Here is a 22,406-nt window from a genome sequence, read left to right as displayed (position 1 = left end):
TTCAAAGGCGCGCAATGAAGATTAACATTCCTAAGCAATGACCATAAACAGGCAGAGAGAGATAAGCTCCGTGCTGTTAAAACACAAACACATAACCACTAAATTTTGGTAGGTTTACCGTCCTCCAGTTGAGACCAAAGAAAACTGGCAATGTCACTTCAGTTATCCTTGTTTTGCTGCCTACGAAGAGAGCCCAATATATAGCTGGGTGGACTAATCATAATTAACTTGTAAGGACATGCTCAGAGACCAGCAAGTTCTGCATTTAAAAGCCAACCATCCCAGAAAACCCCCATTTCATGTAGCCCCCAAAAAATATTGATAAAAGACTCACCTCAATTAGTAAATAAGAAAAAAAAGAAAGCAAACACTCTGTTTTTATCATGTATTATCATTTGGATCTAGATGAAGACTCTAGGAAGAACAGTGAGTTCAGCATCCCTACTTTCCAACCCAATAGAAGTAAAAGACTCTAAACTTATTCTCGATATCAAATAAAAAAAAAACCTTACAAAAGTTGAAAGAATCCTGTCAAATAGAAAAATCAGGGTAAAAGAGAAGTAGGCAGCCAAAGACATGGGCAAAGTGAAGTAGACAGTCAACAGTAAAGAAAACCTAGCATGAGATTTTTTTTTATTTTTTAATTGATGTTAACAGCCAAAGAGATAAAACAGATGGCAAAAATATAGAGAGGAGATACGGATGAGGGCACAATAGGGGCACAGGATTTGTGTTCCACCATTGATACCATGCGAACAGGACAAAACAAAACAGTTGATTCTCAACCGTGCTTCCACAAGTCAATCAACTTGGTTAGTGCTTTAGTGGAAGACCCTGACGGACCCCAAGCAGCCAAGGCCTTCTCTCGCATCTTCCAGCTCCTTTCTCTAAGCTCCATGCCAATGTCGGAATCCATCAACTCCGTGACTCGCTTCTCCAACTCAGTTCCACTCACAAACCCATCTTCCTGTCTTTGCTCCACAGGGATAGCCATCTTCATATCCTGAACCAAAATGTTCCGATTCAAGTGTTGCTCTGCATGTAAAGGCCATGCAATCATTGGCACCCCGGTGACCGCTGCTTCTAAGATGGAGTTCCACCCACAATGAGTCACAAAGCCACCAACCGAGTCCTTGTTCAGCACTGCTACTTGTGGCGCAAATGACTTCACAACCAGACCCCTATCTTTGGTTCTCTCCATAAACCCATCTGGCAAAAGAGAGTCTAGATCCACATTGGGGCTTTCTTCAGTTTGCTTTGCCTTTTCGTCCTGAGGTGGATTTTTTACCACCCACAAGAACCTTTGCCCACTCCTTTCCAAACCTTTTGCTATTTCCATAATTTGGACCCGAGAGAACGACCCACGGCTCCCAAAACACAAGAACACAACGCTTTTACTCGGTTGCTTCTCCAGCCACGATAAACACTCGTGTTCAGCTTTACTACCTGCTGCAATCAATGGTCCGATGTAGTAAGTTGGTGGAGTTGGAGCATCAACGAGGCATAACCCATCAGCAATAGCCTTGATGGAAATCGGTTCGAGCTCTTGAAAAGTGTTAACTATAATTCCATCTGATTGTGCGAGGCCTGAACAGAAGTATATAAAGTCCCAATAAGCAGGATCTTCTCTATCAAGTGCGGGTTCTGGCATGTGAATGGCTTTCAACGGTGGCAGGCCGTGGAAATGAAAGACTGTGTCAGGGAGATCTCTGAAGCTCTCAGTGGTTTGTTCATCAAGTTTCGGGAATTGAAGGAAGGCGGCGAGGGAAGAAGCACCAGAGGTATAGAAGTAAAAAGTGGGGATTTTGAGATCTTTTCCCATGGATAGAGTAGAAGTGCAGAAAAGATCTATGACAAAAGCAGAGATCTTGTGATCTTTGGAGATTTCCTGAAGAGAATGGAGTGCGTTGGGCGCATGGAGGCGTATGAACTGGAAGGCAATGGCAGCAACGCTGCATTTTTTGTCCATGGAGACGGAGACGGATGTGAAGCGGCGAAAGCAGATGGATGGGTAGGCTTGGGAGACAGAATTGATGTAGGAGATGATCCTTGGGGTGTCCCAAAAACCAGTAGTAAGGAGGATGGTGATGGAAAATTGGTGGTTTCGCTGTTGTAGGATGAGTTTGCCTAGCTCCACCATTGACACCACATGGCCCAAGCCTGGCGATGGGTAGAGCACTATGGTCTCTTGCATTTTTTTTTCTTTCTTTGCTTGATTGTCTCTTCAGTCTTCAGCTATGACAACTTGTGTTTGTTTGAAGAGGTAGAGGAGCCAAAAGAGGTTATAACTCCTAGAAAAGCACAAAACACGATGACTTGGGGGCAAGAGGGTTAAACTTGGGTTACTCATCAATGAATTTTCTTATTTTTCTTATGAAATTAAGAGATGGAATTTAGTTTCCTAGGTAGGGCATTCACTACTCGGCGGGAGAAGTCGGCTCTGTGTTTGTCCGCCAATGAAGTATTGGGTTACTTCTAATTAAAGCCACGACAAAGCCAGTAGTTGTCAAGTTTCTGTCAGCTGGGCTAGACGTCCAAACCTTGGGTGGTTGCATGAGGGTACCATTATATTTTGAAACTGAAAGCAGCGCCGCTTATGTTCCACCAACAACTAGCGACTTGCGTTACGCAATCACAAGTATATCTTATCAAGAGCCAAGTGCCATGGTCCTGCCCCACTTCTGTCGGGATAGATATAGATGTTCAAGTTTTAATTCCGCCATAGTTTTTATATATATTAATTAACTCTCTAAGACATAAATTTAAAATTTTAAAAAACTTAAAATTTCTCTCTCCAACAAAATATCCTCTTCGTTCTTCCTTGTTCTTCTTCCTAAAATTTAATTCTTGAAAATAATTGTACACACAAATTTCTCGTTGAAATTTCTTGACTTAAAAATTATAAAACAAATATAAATATTTGATGATGTGAGTGATAATCTCTAAAAAATTTTCTGATTAATTTCTTCACTTCGTCTTTAAGAGTCACAAACTTGGATTTAGTGTTGATCACGAACTTGCTTGATTTAGTGTTGATCACGAAGTTGCTTGATCTTCGCTTCAAAGGTCTTTACGACTTAATTTTGATCACGAGATCTTCACTTCAGAAATTTTTTACTTTTTGATCTTTGTAATACTCTCAATCTTAGAATGCTTCCCAATCTTTGAATGCTTTCGAATGAATGAAAATAGCTTGGAGGAGCCCTCGATTTATAATGTTAGATGGGAGACTTTGATGAAACTGTAGTCTCTTTGAATTATCTCTAAATTATTTTAATTTATTTAGAGATAAATTATGATGACTCATTAAAAGTTTTTTTATTGATCGAACCTTAAGTCTTTGAATTTTGATTGGTCGAAGTTAGGTATTATCTCTAAATGATCTTAATTTATTTAGCAAAAAATTAAATTTGATTTTTATCTCTAAATTAGTATAATTATTAGAGATAAATTACATGACCAATAATTAAATTTTGATTGGTCAAAAATATGAATATTATCTCTAAATTATCTTATTTTATTTAAAAAAAAATTGGATGACTAATAACTAAATTTTGATTGGTCAAAAATATGAATATTATCTCTAAATTATTTTGATTTATTTAGAGATAAATTAGATGACCAATAACTAATTTTTAATTGGTCCAACTTAAATATTATCTTCAAATTATCTCAAGGGATAAATATATACCAATAGGTGAATTGGTTCAATTATATGTCTTTAAAATAATCTAACCAATAAATTAATTATTTTATAATTAATTACATGGTTATGACATCATTAAATCCACGTGGTGGAACGTAATTGGCTCATAATTTTTCACCTTCTACAATAATATTTATTTCACTTTTCTTCTTAGTTTACTCATTTTCTTTAGTCATTGTATTCAAAATCAAACCAATGTAATCTTTTAATTTTGAGAATTATTCCAATTTAGTTCCTTTCCCTAACAATATTCAATTTTACTATTAAAGGTGATGATATCAACACTGACGTCATGTTGACATGGCACATTTTGATGATGTGGCACAGTCATGATGACACGACAATGCCACATGGCATTATTGTGATGGCGTGGTAGTGCCACGTGGCATTGACATAATAACATGGCATTGACATGCTGACGTGTCAAATTAAAAAAAAAAAATTTGTGCCACATCATTAGAACTAAATTGACCAAAAATGTATACTATAGGGATTAAATTGAACAAAATTGAGGTGTTTAGGGACTAAATTAAAAAATATATTTAAAAAATATAAAATTTTGAGTAAATGATACATATACTTATTAATAAGCCAAATGATGTTTAAGTGTAAAAAATTTATGGTGTTAAAAAATATTTATAAATATTTTCTTACTTGAATGTTTGATTTCAGAATAGGCACATCAATTTATCTTCTTTACAAAAATTAAATTTGAATTTCCCTTCCATAAAAAAAATGCAATATTTCAAAAAAAAATTTCATAACTAAAGCCAAATTTGAATGAATAACTTGCATTATGTTGGAATAAAATAATATAAAAGACTAAATAATTTTTTTCTTTTAGTTGTAACTGTATAAAAATTTGAAATTTATATTCTAATTTGACTTAAAATTTATATTTTAATTTGACTTAATTATTAACTTGAGCCAAACTCAATTGACAAAATAAGTTGATTTAGTTACAACTTTCACAATTTACAAATACCCATTCTTTTGGAATTATTCAACCCTTACAAAATCTACTTTTTATTTCTTATAAAACAATTTTATTTAAGCTCAAAAATCACAATCAAATTCTGCATTACATTTAAATTATTAATTTGGATCTACAAAAAATTTGTAAATACAAATAAAATGATACAAACATTTACAATTATATATAACTCTATCAGCCATAAATGCAGTCTTTAATTCAAGAAATTCTAGCTTAAAAAATGTAACCTGAAATATTATACAAAATAAAACAATAAAAAATAAACAAAAAATTGAAAGGATGTAGTAACTCAGATTCTATGGATGTAATAAAAAATCTGTCATGTCCAAATTGAATTGAATAAGTCAAAACGAGAAATTATTTTTATAATCATTGTTAATTCCATAATTATTAAAGAGCTGTTTGGTCTTTAAATTAAAAGAATTTAAGAAAAAAATCCAAATTAAAATTGAGAAACGTAAATCTATTGTCATTGTCCTAATTTCGTAACAATTAATTGATGAATTAAAGTTCTGATGAGAAAAACAAAGAACAGAGAAAAAGACTGAAGGGTGGCCAAGGAGAAGAGTAATATTGCCTTTTAAAATAAAATATTGAAAATTTTTCTTATAAATGGGGAATTTAAATTTTATTTTTGCAAATTAGATAAATTAATTTAACCTATTATGAAATCAAATAATCAAGTAAGAAAATATTTATATATTTTTCTTAACACTATAAATCTTTTACATTTAAACATTTAGCTTATTAATAAGTATATCTATCATCTATTTACATATTTATCTTTTTTAAATATTTTTTCCAATTTAGTCCATAAATACCTCAATTTTATTCAATTTAATCCTTGTACTATACATTTTTATTCAATTTAATCCATATGGAGTGATATAGTTTTTTTTTTAAAAAAAAAATTTTTCTTGATTTGCCATATCAGCATTGCCATGTGGCATTGACACGCCAACATGTTAGTACCATATCAACATTGTCACGTCACCATGTTAATGTCTCGTGGCACTACCACGTCATCACAAATTGTAACGTGGCATTGTCATATTATCATGATGGTACCATATCACCAAAATATGCCACATCAGTATTGACATCATCGTTTTTAACAGTAAATTTGGATGTCATTAGGAAAAAAGACTAAATTAGAGTAATTCTCAAAATCAATGGATAAAATTGTTTCAATTTTAAGTATAGAGACTAAATTGGATAAAATGCATGAGTATAAAAAGACTTGGTGGGTATTTTGACCAATTCCAAAACCAAGGGCACAAGCTTGGTTCCAAGTAGTATATAAGCCAACGTTGAGATTTTGGTTTTCTTCTCCTCTGCAATCCTAGTTGGATATATCCAACTGCACATAGGGTAGGGTGTTCATTCTTGAAGAATTATTGACATCATTTTGAAGTTTCAACATGATGATATCATGGACTCACACTGTAAAAAAGAAAAATGAAAATTATAGATGAAAGAATAGCTCACAAAGTTTAAAGAATGGAAAAATATAGCATAACACTAGTGATCTTATTCCTATTTTGTACATATTGATATGTTTCTTGCTTGGATTCAAACATGAAGATTGATATGAAAAATTTTGTACGGCTAATTGATTCTGGATCTTCCTAAAAAGGCAATTATATTCCTTTAGGATTCTGAGTTGTTTTTTTTTCTTTTAATCATCTTTATGCATCAAAAAATGGATTCTGAGTTGTTTAACTTTCCACCTTTTCCAATTTCTCTCAGTATATTTATCCATTTCATTCAACATACTTTAAGGCAAGCCATTGCATTTTAATTTTTTGGAAGTAATTTCAAAACGAAGAGTGAGATACTTCCTTTTAAGAATCAAAATTAAAAATTTAGGGTTTCGGATCTATTATTATTGATGGAAGGAGAGGAGATTAAGTAAGAAAGAGATCGATAGAGAGAGGTAAAAAAAAATTGTTTATATTTTAAAAAAGTTAAAATGTGAGTAATATTTATTTTTAAATTTATTTTTCAATGAACTGACACCATTTGATGCCTAACAGTGTATAGCAAATAAAAACCCAAAATTTGAAGCTAGAGTAATGAATTTCATTGAAAATTTCTTTTTTTTTTTTTGAAAAATTAAAACCTTTAGATCAAAGGTTTGACGGCGTTGATTTGATCACAATGGTGGAAGAGATAGCATAGGATCATCTCTCCTTTCCTTTATTGCTCAGTCACCAAAGCGCACGCGTCACAATTATGTCACTACCTCGGGTTACAGCAATTGGATTTTTTTTCACAAGGGATAATTAATTTTCGATTGACGGTTCTTGGTTAGTTGAAATTCCAAAATTATGGACTTGTCTATATTAAAATTGCGATTTAAAATCAAAACAGACCAATTACTTACCTATATCAAATATAATTTGAGTAAAACGGTTTTATCTAATTGGTTCATTGAATTACTTGGTCTAAAAATGTTTGGTCTAATTGATTTTTTGATTGGTTTTCGATTTTAAACTTTTAAAACCAATTCATCCAAAAACCAAACTAAATTTTTATTTTTATATTTATTAATATATAATTTTTTATATATATTAAGAAGAATTAATAATAAACTTAATTAATAATTTACTTAAAATTTATTAGAGTATTATATGTATATATACAAATCATAATCATAGCTATTTAATATTAGTTATATATATATATTTATTAATTTTTGTTAATATGTAATTACAAGTTATATATTTGAAATGATATAACTTATATGTTAATATTATAATATATGATAGTAAATATCCTATATATTAATATATTATAATGATTACATTTTAGTAATGTTTCGTAATATAAAATGTCATGAATATATAGATAATTGTATAAATATATTATATATACATATATTTAATTTATACATAAACATTACTATAATTTATAATAAAATCTATTTATATGATTACACTTAATAACTTTATTAGTTATCACCTTAGATTTTTTAATATATTGTTTATAACTAGTTATTATTTATTCAAATTTTGATATAAAACATTATAACATATCAGTTATGTCATTAATTTCATATATATATATATATAATAAAGTCATATATTATATATACGTATATTTAATTTATACATAAGTATTGCTATAACTTATAATAGACTTTATTTATATGATTACATTTAATAACTTTATTTATTTTCACCTTAGATTTTATAACATATTGTTTATAATTAGTTATTATTTATACAAACTTTGATATAAAATATTTTAACATATAGTTTGCATCATTAATTTTATATATGTATAACAAAGTAATATATTATATATACATATATTTAATTTATACATAAGCATTATTATAACTTATAATAAACTTTATTTATATGATTACACTTAATAAGTTTATTAGCTATCAATTTAAATTTTATAATATATTGTTTTTAATTAATTATTATTTATATAAAATTTGATATAAAGTATTATAACATATAAGTTATATCATTTATTTATATATATATATATAATTAAAGATGAAGTTTCTATGTTTTAATATTATAATTTGTAAAAAAAAGTGATAAAATTTTAGTTCATTGGTCTAAAATCGAATAAATCAAACTAATTCTATATTTGATCGGTTTAATATTTTTTTATATTTAATTAATTTTAATCAATTTTTTAAAAATAATTGATCTATTTGATTTTTAAATATGATAAATAAAACTATCTAATCCATCTATTTGCTCATCTCTATAAATTATGACCTGATGGGTTCAATGGAAATAAGGGATCGTTTTTGGGGAAAAAGGGTTATGTGGAAAAAAGGATAAGGAGTAAAAAAGTTATGTCGTGTGGGGACCACGTAGTTATGGTATGGAGTTTAAAAAATTTTGAATCTGCAGCAGTGGATACTGTCATTAGATACAGAGTAACGTTCGTTGATTAATTCAATTCGTCCTTTTGAAAAAGTCAAAGACGTGCTTTTTTTTTAATTTTCATAGCTTGCCATATGGCAGCTTTACAGGACCACAACGTTAGTAGATATGGAGTCAGTTTTTTATCTTATTTTTATATACGTTATAATGAGAATGAATCCATATGATTACTTAGGGTTCCTTTGTTTGCAGTAATATATTTTTCAAAAAACGCTTTCAAGACTTATACTTATTTGAAAGATAAAAACTTAATTTTAAATATAAAATATTTTACGAGTCAATAAGGTTAATTATAGAAAATATCTTACATCTTTCAAGGGCATAAGGCATTTTTCAAAGAATAACAAAAACACTTTTATACTAAGTTTATGAGTATAAATTTAATGAATATTAATATTTAACTTAAAATATTTTAAAAAATAAAAATAAAAATATTTAACTTTAAAAAATTAATTTAAAAAATTAATATTTAAATTATACAACACTATTAAAATTAAAAAAAATTAATGAAACCATTCAATACAATTAAATTTTTTATTTATAAATGAATAAATCTTACTAATAATTATAATAAAAAATATTTCAATGATCATCATTTGATGAATACACATTTATAATAAGTTTAAATCTTACTAATAATTATAATAAAAAATATTTCAATGATCGTCATTTAATGAATACATATTTATAAGTATAGGTTTTGGATGTCTTACACAATTGATGAATATTTATATTTATATAGTTATGATAAAAAAGTGATAAGATGGAAATTTTTTTGAAAATTAGAGTTTATTTTCATTACAGATATGTGGTTAAATGCTTTGAAAAATATCATTGTTGATTTTGTCCATTTTCATTTCCATTCTTAATTTTGATCCCAAATAAGTGAAAATCTAATATTAATATTGTTATGTAATCAACTCCTATTTATTATTTTAACACCTAAAAAACTCCACCATTATGAAAAATATTTTTCATAAAATGATCCAAACAACAAAAAAAATGTTTTCAACAGTTTATCCAAACAACAGAAAACATTAAATTTTCTTATAAAATATTTTACACAGAAATTTTTTTTTTTCAGCAAGTCATTTTCGAGTTACCAAACATATCCTTAATAATATTACAATACAATATAATGTTGTTAATATTATTTAAGGAGGTAGTCAATTGAAAAAGAAAGACTTGTAAGGCAAAGAAACAAGCAATCCCCCCCCCCCCTCCCCCTCGCCGCCCTCGCTCTCTCATCCTCCTCTTCCTCAACTTGAATAATTGAATTATTAAGAAGGAACTTTCTTATTCTACATGTTAACTTTGATTATATTTTGTATTGATCGAATAAAAATTTTTAAATAAAATCCATATGTATGTTGTGCAATTTGATTTTATTTTGATCAAAATATTTACCAAGTCCTTGTACTCATATAGTTTGCCCAATTTAATCCCTATTCTCAAAATTGAAACAATTTAATCTTTTGATTTGAAAAATTGCTCCAATTTAGTCATTTCTCCTAACGGCATCCTATTTTATCATTAAAAGTGATGATGTCAACGTTGACATGACACATTTTGGTAATATGACAGTGCCACATGGCACTGTTGTGATGATGTGGCACATTGACATGATAATGTAGCAATGCTGACGTGACACTAACATGTTGACATGTCGATGCCACATGACAATGCTAACATGATAAATCGAGAAAATGATTTAAAAAAAAAACTCGTGTCACGTCATATGGACTAAATTAAACAAATGTATAGTACAATAACTAAATTGAACAAAATTAAGGTGTTTAGGGACTAACTTGAAAAAATATGTAAAAAATATAAATCTTTAAGTAAATGATACATATACTTATTAATAAGCCAAATGTTTAAATGTAAAAGATTTATGGTGTTAAGAAAAATATATAAATATTTTCTTACTTGATTATTTGATTCTATAATAAGTACATTAGTTTAGCTATTTTGCAAAAATTAAGTTTGAATTCCTTTTTTATATAAAAAAAATTTCAATATTTTATCTTAAAAGACAATAGCTACTCTTTTCCTTGGTTACCCCTCAGTCTTCTTCTCTATTCTTTGTTTGTCTTTGTTTTTGTTATAAGAAGTTTAATTCATCGCATAATTGTTATGAAATTAGGACAATGACAACATATTCATGTTTCTCAATTCTGATTTGGATTTTTTTTTGTTAAATTCCTTAATTTAAAAACCAAACAGCTATCTGATGACTATGGAGTTCGCGATGATTATAAAAATAATTTTTTGTTTTGATTTGCTTAATTCAATTTAGGCATGACAGACCTCTTACACTCATAGAATCTGAGCTACTCCACCCTTAGAATTTTTTTGTTTATTTTTTATGTTTTTATTTTGTTTGATATTTCAAGTTACATTTTTTAGGTTGAAATTTTTTGAATTAAAGACTACATTTATGGCTGATAGAGTTAAATATAATTATAAATACTCATATCATTTTATTTTGTATTTATGAATTTTCTGTGGATCCAAATTAATAATTTAAATTTAGCAGAATTCGATTGTAGTTTTTGAATTTAAATAAAATCGTTTTATAAGAAATAAAAGGTAAGTTAGGTAAGAATGAATAATTCCAAAAGCATGAGTATTTGTAAAATATGAAAGTTGTAACTAAATTAACTTATTTTGCCAATTTGTGTTCAGCTTAAATTAAAAAATAAGTCAAATTAAAATATAAATTTCAAATTTTTATACAGTTATAAATAGAAAAAATAATTTATTTAGCTTTTTATATTATTTTATTTCAACATAATGCAAGTTATTCATCCACATTTGGTTTTAGGTATGAAATTTTTTTTTGGAATACTGAAATTTTTTTTGTAGAAGGGGAATTCAAAGTTAATTTTTGTGAGGAAGATAAATTGATATATCTATTCTGAAATAAAAAATTCAAGTAAGAAAATATTTATAAATATTTTTTAACACTATAAATTTTTTACACTTGAACGTCATTTGACTTATTAATAAGTATATGTATCATGTATTCAAAATTTATATTTTTCAAATATTTTTTCAATTTAGTCCTTAAACACCTTAATTTTATTCAATTTAATCCCTATATTATACAGTTTTGTTCAATTTAATCATTATAACGTGGCACAAATATTTTTTGAATTTTTTTATCGATTTGCCACATCAGCATTGTAACATGGCATCACATGTTAGCATATCAGTGCTAAGGTAGCATTGTCACATCATCATGTCAATGTCACGCGACATTGTCATGTCATCATGTTGGTTTCGAGTCACCAAAATGTGCCATGTCAACACTATGTCAACATTGATGTCATTACTTTTAACGGCAAAATTGGATGCTGTTAGGAGAATGTACTAAATTAAAGCAATTTTTAAAATTAAGAGATTAAATTGCTTCAATTTTTAGTACAAAAATTAAATTAGACAAAATGCATGAGTATAGGGATTTAGTGGGTATTTTTACCATTTAATTTTTTTGTTTATATTATAAATATGTTATTTGTTTGATTTCATTTTTTATGTGATTGATGTATAATTTTATTTTTCAAAAAATTTTAAATGCAATAATCGAAATTTCATTTTAATCTTTTTGTTTTCAAATTTATCTTATTTAGATATTTCAACATATTAAGAGTGTTTTTTTAAATGTTGACTTCATAGAAAAACAAGTATTGCCAATTGATATTTGTTTTAACATTTTACAAAAAATAACATAATAGATGTTGACCATTAAGTATATTACATATAGCTTTTCAAAAAAAAAGTATATTACATATAAGTTGGTATATTATATAATTTCATAACATATTTCACATCTATAAAGTTAATAAAATAAATTTTTATATCAAAATTATTATTATTTACTGAAGTTAATAATGTTGATTTACTCATTTATTTATTTATACTTTTACGTAATTAATTATGAAGGTAATTTTTAAATATTTATCTATACATAAACAAGTTGATTATATTTTCATGGTTATTTATTTAAATATTTATACATTAAATATAATATAACTATATATGTTTTTATTCATATGTACATATTTATTAATTAATAATATTATAGGTATTTATTATCTAATTTTATCAATTATATTAAAAGAAAAACATTAAATAGTGTGCAAGGATATTTTCATCACTCCCATCGAAGATAATAATAATAAATTAATAAAGAGAAAAAGAGGTCCAATTCGTTTGGTCCACCCTGGCGCGGTTAGGCCCGACCACACCTGCGGTGCGGTTGGACCGGAGTAGCCTTGCCTAACAGCAAGCCTGCGGCACGAGGGGACAAATTTTGGTGGTAGCCCCATAACAAGAGGTCTGCGGAACAGAGAGTTGCGCCATGTTACTTGAGCCTTTGGACTCTGTTATCTACACGCCTTTGGACTCTGTAATCTACACAAAACTCGTCCAACACTCCACCAAGTCTGGTTGTTTCCTCCATGGCAAACTTGCCCATACCCACATCATCAAATCTGCCTTCAAGCCATGCCTTTTTTTACTAAACAATCTTTTAAATATGTACTGCAAAGCTGGTGAAATGGATGTAGCTCACCGACTGTTTGACAGAATGTCTAAACCAAATCTAGTTTCGTATAATTCTTTGATTTCTGGATATACGCAGATGGGTGCTTTTGATAAAGCTATGCAAGTGTTTCTTGAAGCTAGAAAATCATGTTTGAAACTTGATAAATTCACTTATGCGGGTGCTCTAAATGCGTGTGCTCAAACTGGGGGTCTTGAACTAGGGAAGTTAATTCATGGCTTGATTGTGGTAAGTGGATTGGTTGAGAAAACATTTTTGACCAACTCGTTAATTGATATGTATTGCAAATGTGAATGTCTCGATCACGCGAGGTTTCTGTTTGAGAATTCTAAGGAGTTAGATGAGGTTTCATGGAACACATTGATTGCAGGTTATGTTGCTATGAATGGAAAGGAAGAGATGTTGAAACTGTTGATAAACATGCATCGAAACGGGTTGAATTTGAATAGTTATACGATGGGAAGTGTCTTGAAGGCATGTTGTACAATCATTGACATTGGGAGAACATATGGGGAAATGCTTCATGGATGTATAATCAAACTTGGATTGGATGTTGATATTGTTGTTGGTACGGCATTGCTTGATATGTATGCGAAAAAAGGAGAAGTTAATAGTGCTGTCAAAATTTTTGAAACCATGCCCGACCGTAATATTGTTATGTATAATGCCATGATATCTGGATTTATAGAAGCAGAAAGTATTAGCAAGGAATGTGCAAATGAAGCCTTCAGCCTTTTCTCTGAGTTAAAAAGGCAAGGACTGAAGCCCTCAAAATTTACATTCTCAAGCATGCTCAAAGCTTGTTATGCTGTTGAAGATTTTGACCATGGCAAGCAAATTCATGCACAAATATGCAAGTATAACTTGCAGTGTGACGAGTTCATTGGAAGTGCACTTATTGAACTGTATTCACTGATGGGATCAAGTGAAGATAGTTTGAAATGTTTCAGATCAACTCCCAAGAGAGATATTGTCTTGTGGACATCCATGATTGCTGGTCATGTACAGAATGGGCAATTTGAAAGTGCATTAAATCTGTTTCATGAACTGCTGGCATCTGGAGGAAGACCAGATGAGTTCATTATTTCGAGCATGTTTAGTGCTTGTGCAGATTCAGCAACAGCAAGTTTGGGTGAGCAGGTTCATGGACATGCCATAAGAAGCAGCCTTGGGAACTTCAGAATCGTTCAAAACTCACAGCTTTGCATGTATGCAAAGTGTGGTGACATAGGCTCTGCTGATCTGACATTTCGAGAGATGCAGAATCCAGATGTGGTTTCTTGGTCAGTGATGATCTGTAGCTATGCACAACATGGATGTGCTAGGGATGCTTTGAACCTCTTTGAGTTGATGAAGGAACATGGGATTGCACCTAATCATATTACATTCATAGGAGTTCTATGTGCCTGCAGTTATGGAGGGCTTGTTGAAGAAGGATTACAGTAGGTCATAAAGCCCTGCCTTCTATCATTTCTAAGTGCATTTGTACATATAATTTGTGTGCATGTGCATGTGAGGGGTCATTGGGACGGGTTGCATCCACAAATTCCAAGACCAAATCACATCTAGAGCTACATGCTACCTAATTTTTGCAGTGTGAAATTGTCAGTATTTGGACCTAAAGGAAGAACTAAATTTTGTAAGCTGGAGTCTGAATTAATTTATATACAATTGCACTTCATCTTATGCGAATGACGGATAACATGTAAATATATGTGTTATTTTTGGAGTCTTAACATCCTCTTTTCTGTTATGTGTTTTTAAACTGCTTATGTCTTCTGTAATCATTCTGTTTGTCCTTTAAGAGCTGCTGTGCAAGCAGATTATTTCTTGGCTTTTATTCATTATATCTGTTTGATTTTACCTTTTGAGCAATTGCAGATTCTTTGAAAGCATGAAGCATTATGATGTTGAAACCAGTGCAGAGCACTATTGCTGTGTTGTTGACCTCTTTGGTCGCGCTGGAAGGCTAGCAGAGGCAGAAAATTTCATCCTTACCTCATGTTTCAAGGATAATGCAGTAATATGGCGAGCCTTGTTGAGTGCTTGCAGGGTTTATAAGGACACGGTAACAGCGAAACATGCTGCAAGGAAAGTAATTGAACTTCAACCCCAAGAGGCTGCATCTTATGTTCTTGTTTACAACATCTATGCTGATGCTGCAGTAGAACCATTGGCTGCAAGTGTCAGAGAAATGATGGGACGACAAGGGGTGAAGAAGGAACCTGGTCTAAGTTGGATTTAAGTTGGAAACGTGGTTCATTCCTTTGCTGTGGTTGATATATCTCACCCTATGATTCAAGTAATTTATCAAGATTGGAAGAAATTTTTGAGAAGGTAAGGAAATTTGGTTATGTTGCTGAGAGGACTGCTTCTAGTACAACTGAAGCAAGACCCAAAGGGGGCTCAGTTATGAACTATCACAGTGAAAAGTTAGCAATGACTTTTGGACTTATTAGCTGGCTAAAATTAGCTTCAGTTAGGGTGATGAAATTTTTGAGAGCCTGCCCTGATTGTCACACAACAATGAAGCTCTTGTCAAAAGTGGAAATGAGAGAAATAATTCGCAGATATCCAATTTGTTTTCACAGTTTCCTAGAAGTTTCTTGTTCTTGTAGAGATTACTAGTAGTTGCAAGAGGTTAGATTGTTCAATTGTTCCGTGAAACAGTGTAGTTTTTGTAATGGATCTGGAAGGGAGATGATGCACTGAATTGGGGAAGAAGTTGCAGGAAATAAAATATGAAATTTAAAGGTGAGCACCTGATATGTGAGAAACAGATTAGAAAAAGCTGTTTGGACACAAACCTCTGCCTAAGAGATAAGCCAGTTGTAAGTGCAACGTGAGTGGAAAGAGATAGGTATGCATCAAACCTCAACAATTTTTGTTTTCTTAAATGGAAATACATATTCTTGAGAAAGTTCAGCTGCTTCTGATCAGTTTCTAAATGGGAGATTATGCTTATTTAAAAGAAAGATTTTCCAGGAACCACAAGATGCACTAGAATAAATGTCATTAGTAACAAATAACCGCATTTCTAAAAGCACGCACTAGACAGGAGAAAAGTTTTTGATTAAGTGGTAGTTATCTTATCTGAAGATTATTGCCCTCCTCTTACAGATTACCTGCTAAAAGTTAATGGTGCGATTCTAAACACTTGGATTAAGTCTCGCCTTTCATTTGGGTTATAGCTTCTCATAATGCACCTATTAAACTAGGCCATCAAACAAAAGAAGCCATGGAGTTGGATAGTGGTAGAAATACATTATTGGTTGGTCTTTGTAAACTGCTTCCAAATATACTGAATTATGATCTTTCCTTTTTTTCCTTTTTACTCAGTATTACAATCCCCACCAATATTCTCTCTCAACATATGTGTGTGCATCCATGCCTGTGTATACATGAATATAACTCATACACATGTAAATTCACATTCACACATACATGCACATGGTCACCTGTGTTTGCATGCTTGTGCAGAAAAAAGAAAGACAAATTTAAACCTTACATAATTACGCACATAGCCTATGCTTGTGTGATAAAGCATGTCTATTCAGTGGAGTAGACAGTCAAAGGCAGAACTTGATTAACTAAGTATTTATAACTGGAACCTTTCTTCCCAATGGTTTCCACTTTGAATTTGCTGATTAGAGCTTGTCCTTTTGCTCCCCTACTCTGTGATTAGGATACTATAAAAATGCATGGAAACTAAAATGAGTTCTGTGAAGTTGGGACAAATGCAGGTACTTCCCATTATTTAGAAAAAAAAAAAAAAAGCCAAGAAAATGGAGTTCTGTGTCCTAATCAAGCTATATGTAGAAATGTAGAGAAACATAACAAAGTCAAAAAATTCCGAATCAGAGTATCAAACGTTCAATTTATAAGTAATTTTATGCCCTGACTACACAGGGTTAAGCATAGATGATCTTTATTGCTGGTGCGTAGAGCTTTTTAAACATTTTACTCATCGTAGCACTTCCCATGGTCAAATGAGCAACTGCTCAAGTACTCTACCAGTTATTTAGTGCTCTACTTCTATTGAGTGTACATCATGACCATTGCCTGAAGCATATCAAATTAAGTGATTGGTTCTATCTTCTGACTTTGTTTTCTGTCTCTTTAAGGGCTTCTTGCTCATAGTTCTATGTTGGTTTGATGTTCTCACTTAGTTCTTAAGTACTAAGATGTGTGAACTCTACGTTTCAACTAATATATATATTCAAGGTTACAGGTGATTTTTGGTTCTAATTTCTTGAGGAAGCGCCCATTCCATCACTGTCAGCTCTTGTTCTAGAGCTAGAATGTGGAGAAAGACTAGAAAGCATTGTTGAAGCCCTCAAGAATATAAGATTCCTTGAGTTGATAGTTCTCATATCCCTTGAGCGGGCTCTTTCTTGTGGCTATTGATTACGTATTTCTTGTTGTTTTGCTTTTCTCTTTGATAGCTCTTGATTTGGGTAAATACCTATTCATAATCAGGAACAATAGAAAAAATTTTCCTTCTGTGTTTTTCTACTAGGATTTAGGGAAGTAAGGTGCACATAAAAGGGATAGATAGAGTGGTGGATCATTTTACATTATTCAGTTTCTGAATAGATTTGGTATGATTCAACTGTGAGTGACCACTAACGAGGCAATATAAGATACTTCGGCAACTTATATAGAAATTCGAAGCAAGAAGAGCAATTGAATAGTTTAGCAAGTGCCAATCTTTTTAACGAGGGATGCAAAAACTTTATGACTTTGAGCATTCCATCAGCAATATTAAATGATGGAACTTTGATAAAGTTATTCTATCTCTACTTCTAACATTTCAAATTACCTTTTTTAATTCATTTACTCTACCCATTCTGCAGAAAGAAAAATTTCTTTCCAAAGTCTATAAACTTTTGGTGCATATTTTCATGAAAAACATTCATTCGCTTTTATTATTTTGTTATGGTGATAGGACAGTGGTTTGCAGAAGATGATTGGCGAATATAATAGGACATTTGATTACTGTCGAGGATGAATGGATTGATCAGTGGTCACAATCACAGATGATAAACCATTACTTATCAATCATGAATGTAATTGTTGGTGAATTTCCAATGAGAATTACTAATGAACTATGCTGGTTTTCAGCGGCGAGTGATCAGCATTGGCAAATGTTGATCACCTATCTTTTCTATGGAGCTAGCAGTGAACAATTACTAATAAGTTATATAGCTGGTTAATGACTTTAAAGGCTTGAATTCTTCTTTTATAAGTTATTTATGTCTCTGATGCTGAACTGTTTCTCAAGAATCAATGCTTAGTTTCGTGTTGATTAGGGAAATTTATGTTGCTTATTTATTGTTTATATCGTTTAACATCTCAAACTCAATATATATATATAAATTTTGTGAAAAACGTAAAAGAAAAAATAAGAGAACTAGAAAAAAATGAGTTCATTTCTTTACATTTTAGGCTTTTCCATATGTTGATTAGGCTTTGTCATTTAGACAAGTATATTTAGTGATGCAATATGATATGTATACAATTGTTGTCCCATCTTACCATTTAAGGTAGAAAAAGAATCTTTCCTTAGTTGTCATTATAAATTACTTACCATATAATCTATCCATGGAAATGCTACAATTAGAAACCGTCTTATGGTTTAGGTCTAATAAGTTCGTAACTATTGTTTGAAAAATTTTCTGTTTGAAAGTTTTCCCATTTATCAGTTTACACGCGTCCTTAATTCAGAATTTGCTCATGAGGAAACCATGAGCTGTTCAGTTACGATGTTACCACATTAAGGTCTTATTAACCATTCATGGTGATGGCCATGTATTTATATCTATATTTTTCCCAAAGGCTGTGCATTCCTTCTCTTCATTCTTAACCATGGCAAGAAAGAGGGTTACGCTTGAGTTGATTTCTAATGAATCTGCCAGGAAAGTGACTCTCAAGAAAAGAAAGGCTGGGCTGTGGAAGAAGCTCAATGAGCTGACAACCCTGTGTGGTGTTGCTGCTTGCGCAATAATTTTCAGTACTTATGATGCACAACCGGACATTTGGCCTTCCCCAATTGAGGCATATAATGTGCTCGAAAAGTTCAAGAATTTGCCTGCAGAGATACAAGGTAAGTATATGATGGACCAGAACAGTTTGCTTAGAAGAAGCATAATGCAGTTGAATGTAAGATTGGCGAAGCAAAGAACGAAAAACAGAGAGCTGGAGATGGATCTTGTTATGGCTGAAAGCATGGCAGGTGAAAATAACTGTGATTTGAATAATTTAGAATATCTGAAAGAACTGGTTCATCTATTGAAGGAAAAGATTAAGTTTGTCACCCAAAAGATCGAGAGTAAGGGGTTTAAAGCCTAATCAAGTTATTAGGAAATGGAAATAAAAATAGAGCATAGTTAGAACACAGGTCTTTTCATCTAAGATTAGATGTGAAGAGTCCTTTTGCATGTTCAGAAATCTCTTTTGCTCTACATGAATAAATTTTAAATTGTTTTCGTTTTTAATGTTCTCAGTTCTCAGAATAATTGTCTATCGTTGCAATTTCTTTATCATTTTTTTTCTACATTCCACCTTTATCTATAGTCATTCATACCGCTGTTTGCAGACATTAGTTGTGAAAATGCTATCTCATGATGCAGCTATTCCTAGGCTCAGAACTTGGAATCATTTCAATAATTAGAATTTTATCGGACCACCAAGTCGTTATAGAGCCAATCCTCTTTGGTTGAAAGCATACGCTTAGCTTTGCCAAAAAAAACGCTGTGGCTGATATTTAATCCCTTGATAATGCACTGTTCTTTCTTTCTTTTTCTTTTTAAGTTCACCACTTGGCATTTGTTTTTACCCATTCAATTACCTGAGATCTGATACTTTGAACAATAAATAGATATCTTCACTTATGAATTGTGAATTGACATAATTGATCTCCTCAAGCTCCTCATAGGTTTGAGTCATTTAGATGAATTTTTGTCCTGGATTTGAGGTTTGCATCTAATGCTTTCATAGTTTGTAGTGGATACTTACATCAAGGAAAAGGAATGATAAAAGAAATGTTATTTATCTTTCCAGATTTTCTGCAGTTATGGATATAGAAATGGTACACCTGATGCTACTTTTCTGGTACATTTACATCTGATGCTATAACAGAATATGAAAAAGGAATTGTTTAAGCTCATCTGATATTTCTGTCTACCAATCCTATCTTTGACCTGCATTTCTACTAAAGATCATACTCCTGCAATATATTATACATTTTTTTGTTGACAATTATTGAGGTTAACAGCAATAAAAAAACAAGTACAGGTGGGGTTAAGTTACCTCCTGCCAATCCTAAGCACAAGTAAAAGGACAGGTGTGAGTGTAAGGTTTTTGTTGATTGAGTTCATCAAATCGAGTCATAGCACTTGCTATAACAACCCTTTGTGTATGTGTTTTCTGATCAAAACATGGATGGTGGTGGTGGTGATTGTACATTGTTTAAAATATTAAGTCTTTTTATTCATCGTTTTTCCTTCTCATAGATGGTGATTTTGTATTGGAAATATAGAAAAATTCTAAATAGATCTTGGAAATTGTTCCTTAAATTATGTAATTAGTCAATGTACTCCATCAAAATAATGGATCTAATTCTTTAACAATAATTTGTAAAGTTCGAGAATTGATAATATTAATTCAATCGTTAACGTTATTTAAATTTTTGTTATATATATTAATATGTTATCTGACTGTATTCTGTATTGATATGACATTGAATTTAATGAAATGATGAGACAACATTCAAAAGTAAAGCAATAATTATGCTGATCTGTTGTTGGTTTTAAAAATTAATTTACAATCTCTATAATTAACTCTGGTGAGTCATCCGTAATCATTATACTATATTTTCTATTTTGAATTTTCATTTCCATTTTCCATTTCGATTATAATTTAAGGTGATTTCAAAAAGAAATAATCAATTTTCCAAATTGATTAAAATATCAGTTTGAGGGATAATCGAAAGTGAATCAAGAAAAGTGAAAGAATATTCTACAAAAGGTCTAAAAACTTGTTTAGAGTTTTTATTTGTCTTGACAAGCTAGTTACAAAAATTTCATTGTATAATCATTGCATTATTTTTGAATGTCACGTCACGTTACGTCAATACAATCAAATGGTTTAGATAACGGATAAATATTAACATTGTTAATGATTAATGATAGTCAAAGTATTTCGCAGGTTCTTGTACCATAAAATTTTCATCAATTAGTCATTTTACTTCAAAATTAGGTGATTTAGTCCATGTACTCTAAAATCTTTTGCAATTGAGTCCCTTTGTCTAATTGATTCCAAATTAATTGTTGGTGGTGCCCACGTAAGGTTGACATATCATAAGATGTTGATGTGATATTAACATGTCAAAAACTTTTTATTGTAAAAAATTTTTCATCACATCAATTTTTCTGTATCACGTCTTAAAGACTAAATTGAACAAAATAGTACAAGATTGAACAAAATATTATAGTACATGGATTAAATTAAACAAAACTTTACAATACAAAGACTTTGTGGTATACTTTTCCCATTTTTTGTTTCACATTACATATAGGAATAATGGTTCTCCCTATAGGTTGAAATGGTGTATGAAGTATATGGAAATCTTGAAGCACTGTAGTTAAATGCAATTTTTTACTTATAATATGAAATACTATGGCTGAATGCAATTTTTGCTTGTAAGCTTAGAGTGTGAGCCAACTGTAGTGTGAAACGTCGATTTTTCATTATATGAAACTTGATAAATTTTGAGCTTTTATGAATTATATCTTAGTTATGATTATTGAGTGAGTTTTCCAACCATTGATAGTAAATCTCTTCAAAATGTGGTGATACATTTATGGATGATTGATAGTTGAAAGAATGAAAGAAGAAAGGAGCCAAAAGAAGGTGTTTTTGGGAAAAGAGGCATAAAGGGGCGATCTCATGGCAAGGAGGATTGATATTTAGAGGTTTTTAAGCTTTACTTACTTTTGGAAATGTTTAGGATTGACCCCCAAGGAAGGGAAGGTCGATCCATACAAGGTAAAGTCTACGAAAAACTTCTAGAAACGTTCAAGATTGACCCCCAATGACAAAAAGGGTTAATCCTTGCAAGCTAAGATGGGAATCTAGCTTTTGGATATCACTAAGATTGATCCCTAAGGATAAAGGGTTGATCTCCCAACAAGTCAAAATGGAAATCTCACTTTTGGAAGT

At 30.8% G+C, this 22,406-nt stretch overlaps 2 protein-coding genes, 1 non-coding gene and 2 pseudogenes across 5 annotated transcripts; 3 read left to right on the top strand and 2 right to left on the bottom strand.

Moving 5' to 3' along the window:
• Positions 1-605: 605 nt before the first annotated feature.
• On the bottom strand, positions 606-2,464 carry LOC18593023 (UDP-glycosyltransferase 88F4 pseudogene; annotated as a pseudogene). The gene has a single exon (XR_016027954.1). The product of XR_016027954.1 is annotated as a UDP-glycosyltransferase 88F4 pseudogene (transcript).
• Positions 2,465-4,984: 2,520 nt separating this feature from the next.
• On the bottom strand, positions 4,985-5,082 carry LOC148761315 (small nucleolar RNA snoR8a; annotated as a pseudogene).
• A 5,774-nt stretch (positions 5,083-10,856) lies between these two features.
• LOC148761314 (small nucleolar RNA snoR8a) lies at positions 10,857-10,951 on the top strand. Its single transcript, XR_016028088.1, has one exon. It is a non-coding gene; the product is annotated as a small nucleolar RNA snoR8a (small nucleolar RNA).
• A 1,867-nt stretch (positions 10,952-12,818) lies between these two features.
• On the top strand, positions 12,819-16,518 carry LOC18593022 (Tetratricopeptide repeat (TPR)-like superfamily protein). Of its 2 annotated transcripts, none has more exons than XM_018126343.2 (2): positions 12,819-14,626; positions 15,066-16,518. In XM_018126343.2, exons 1-2 carry the CDS (start codon positions 12,981-12,983, stop codon positions 15,427-15,429), a joined length of 2,010 nt encoding a protein of 669 aa, XP_017981832.2. In that variant the 5' UTR covers positions 12,819-12,980; the 3' UTR covers positions 15,430-16,518. The 2 variants fall into 2 exon arrangements, with proteins under 2 accessions (XP_017981832.2, XP_017981833.2); XM_018126344.2 differs by having other exon boundaries at positions 12,819-14,630; positions 15,066-15,201.
• Positions 16,519-18,615: 2,097 nt separating this feature from the next.
• LOC18593021 (agamous-like MADS-box protein AGL80) lies at positions 18,616-20,733 on the top strand. Its single transcript, XM_018126345.2, has one exon. It carries the CDS (start codon positions 19,053-19,055, stop codon positions 19,533-19,535), a length of 483 nt encoding a protein of 160 aa, XP_017981834.1. The 5' UTR covers positions 18,616-19,052; the 3' UTR covers positions 19,536-20,733.
• The last annotated feature ends 1,673 nt before the right edge of the window (positions 20,734-22,406 follow it).

Source organism: Theobroma cacao, chromosome 8 (genome assembly GCF_053813885.1).
Source record: "Theobroma cacao isolate CCN51 chromosome 8, ASM5381388v1, whole genome shotgun sequence".
In the NCBI taxonomy this organism is placed as follows: domain Eukaryota; kingdom Viridiplantae; phylum Streptophyta; class Magnoliopsida; order Malvales; family Malvaceae; genus Theobroma; species Theobroma cacao.
The sequence above is the reverse complement of the archived record's forward strand: the minus strand, read 5'-3'. Positions and strand labels throughout refer to the sequence as shown.

Coding starts and splice junctions, on each gene's coding strand:
- LOC18593022 (XM_018126343.2), top strand. CDS start 12,981: ATGTTACTTGAGCCTTTGGACTCTGTTATCTACACGCCTTTGGACTCT. Junction 14,627..15,065: donor CTTGTTGAAGAAGGATTACA/GTAGGTCATAAA, acceptor GAGCAATTGCAG/ATTCTTTGAAAGCATGAAGC.
- LOC18593021 (XM_018126345.2), top strand. CDS start 19,053: ATGGCAAGAAAGAGGGTTACGCTTGAGTTGATTTCTAATGAATCTGCC.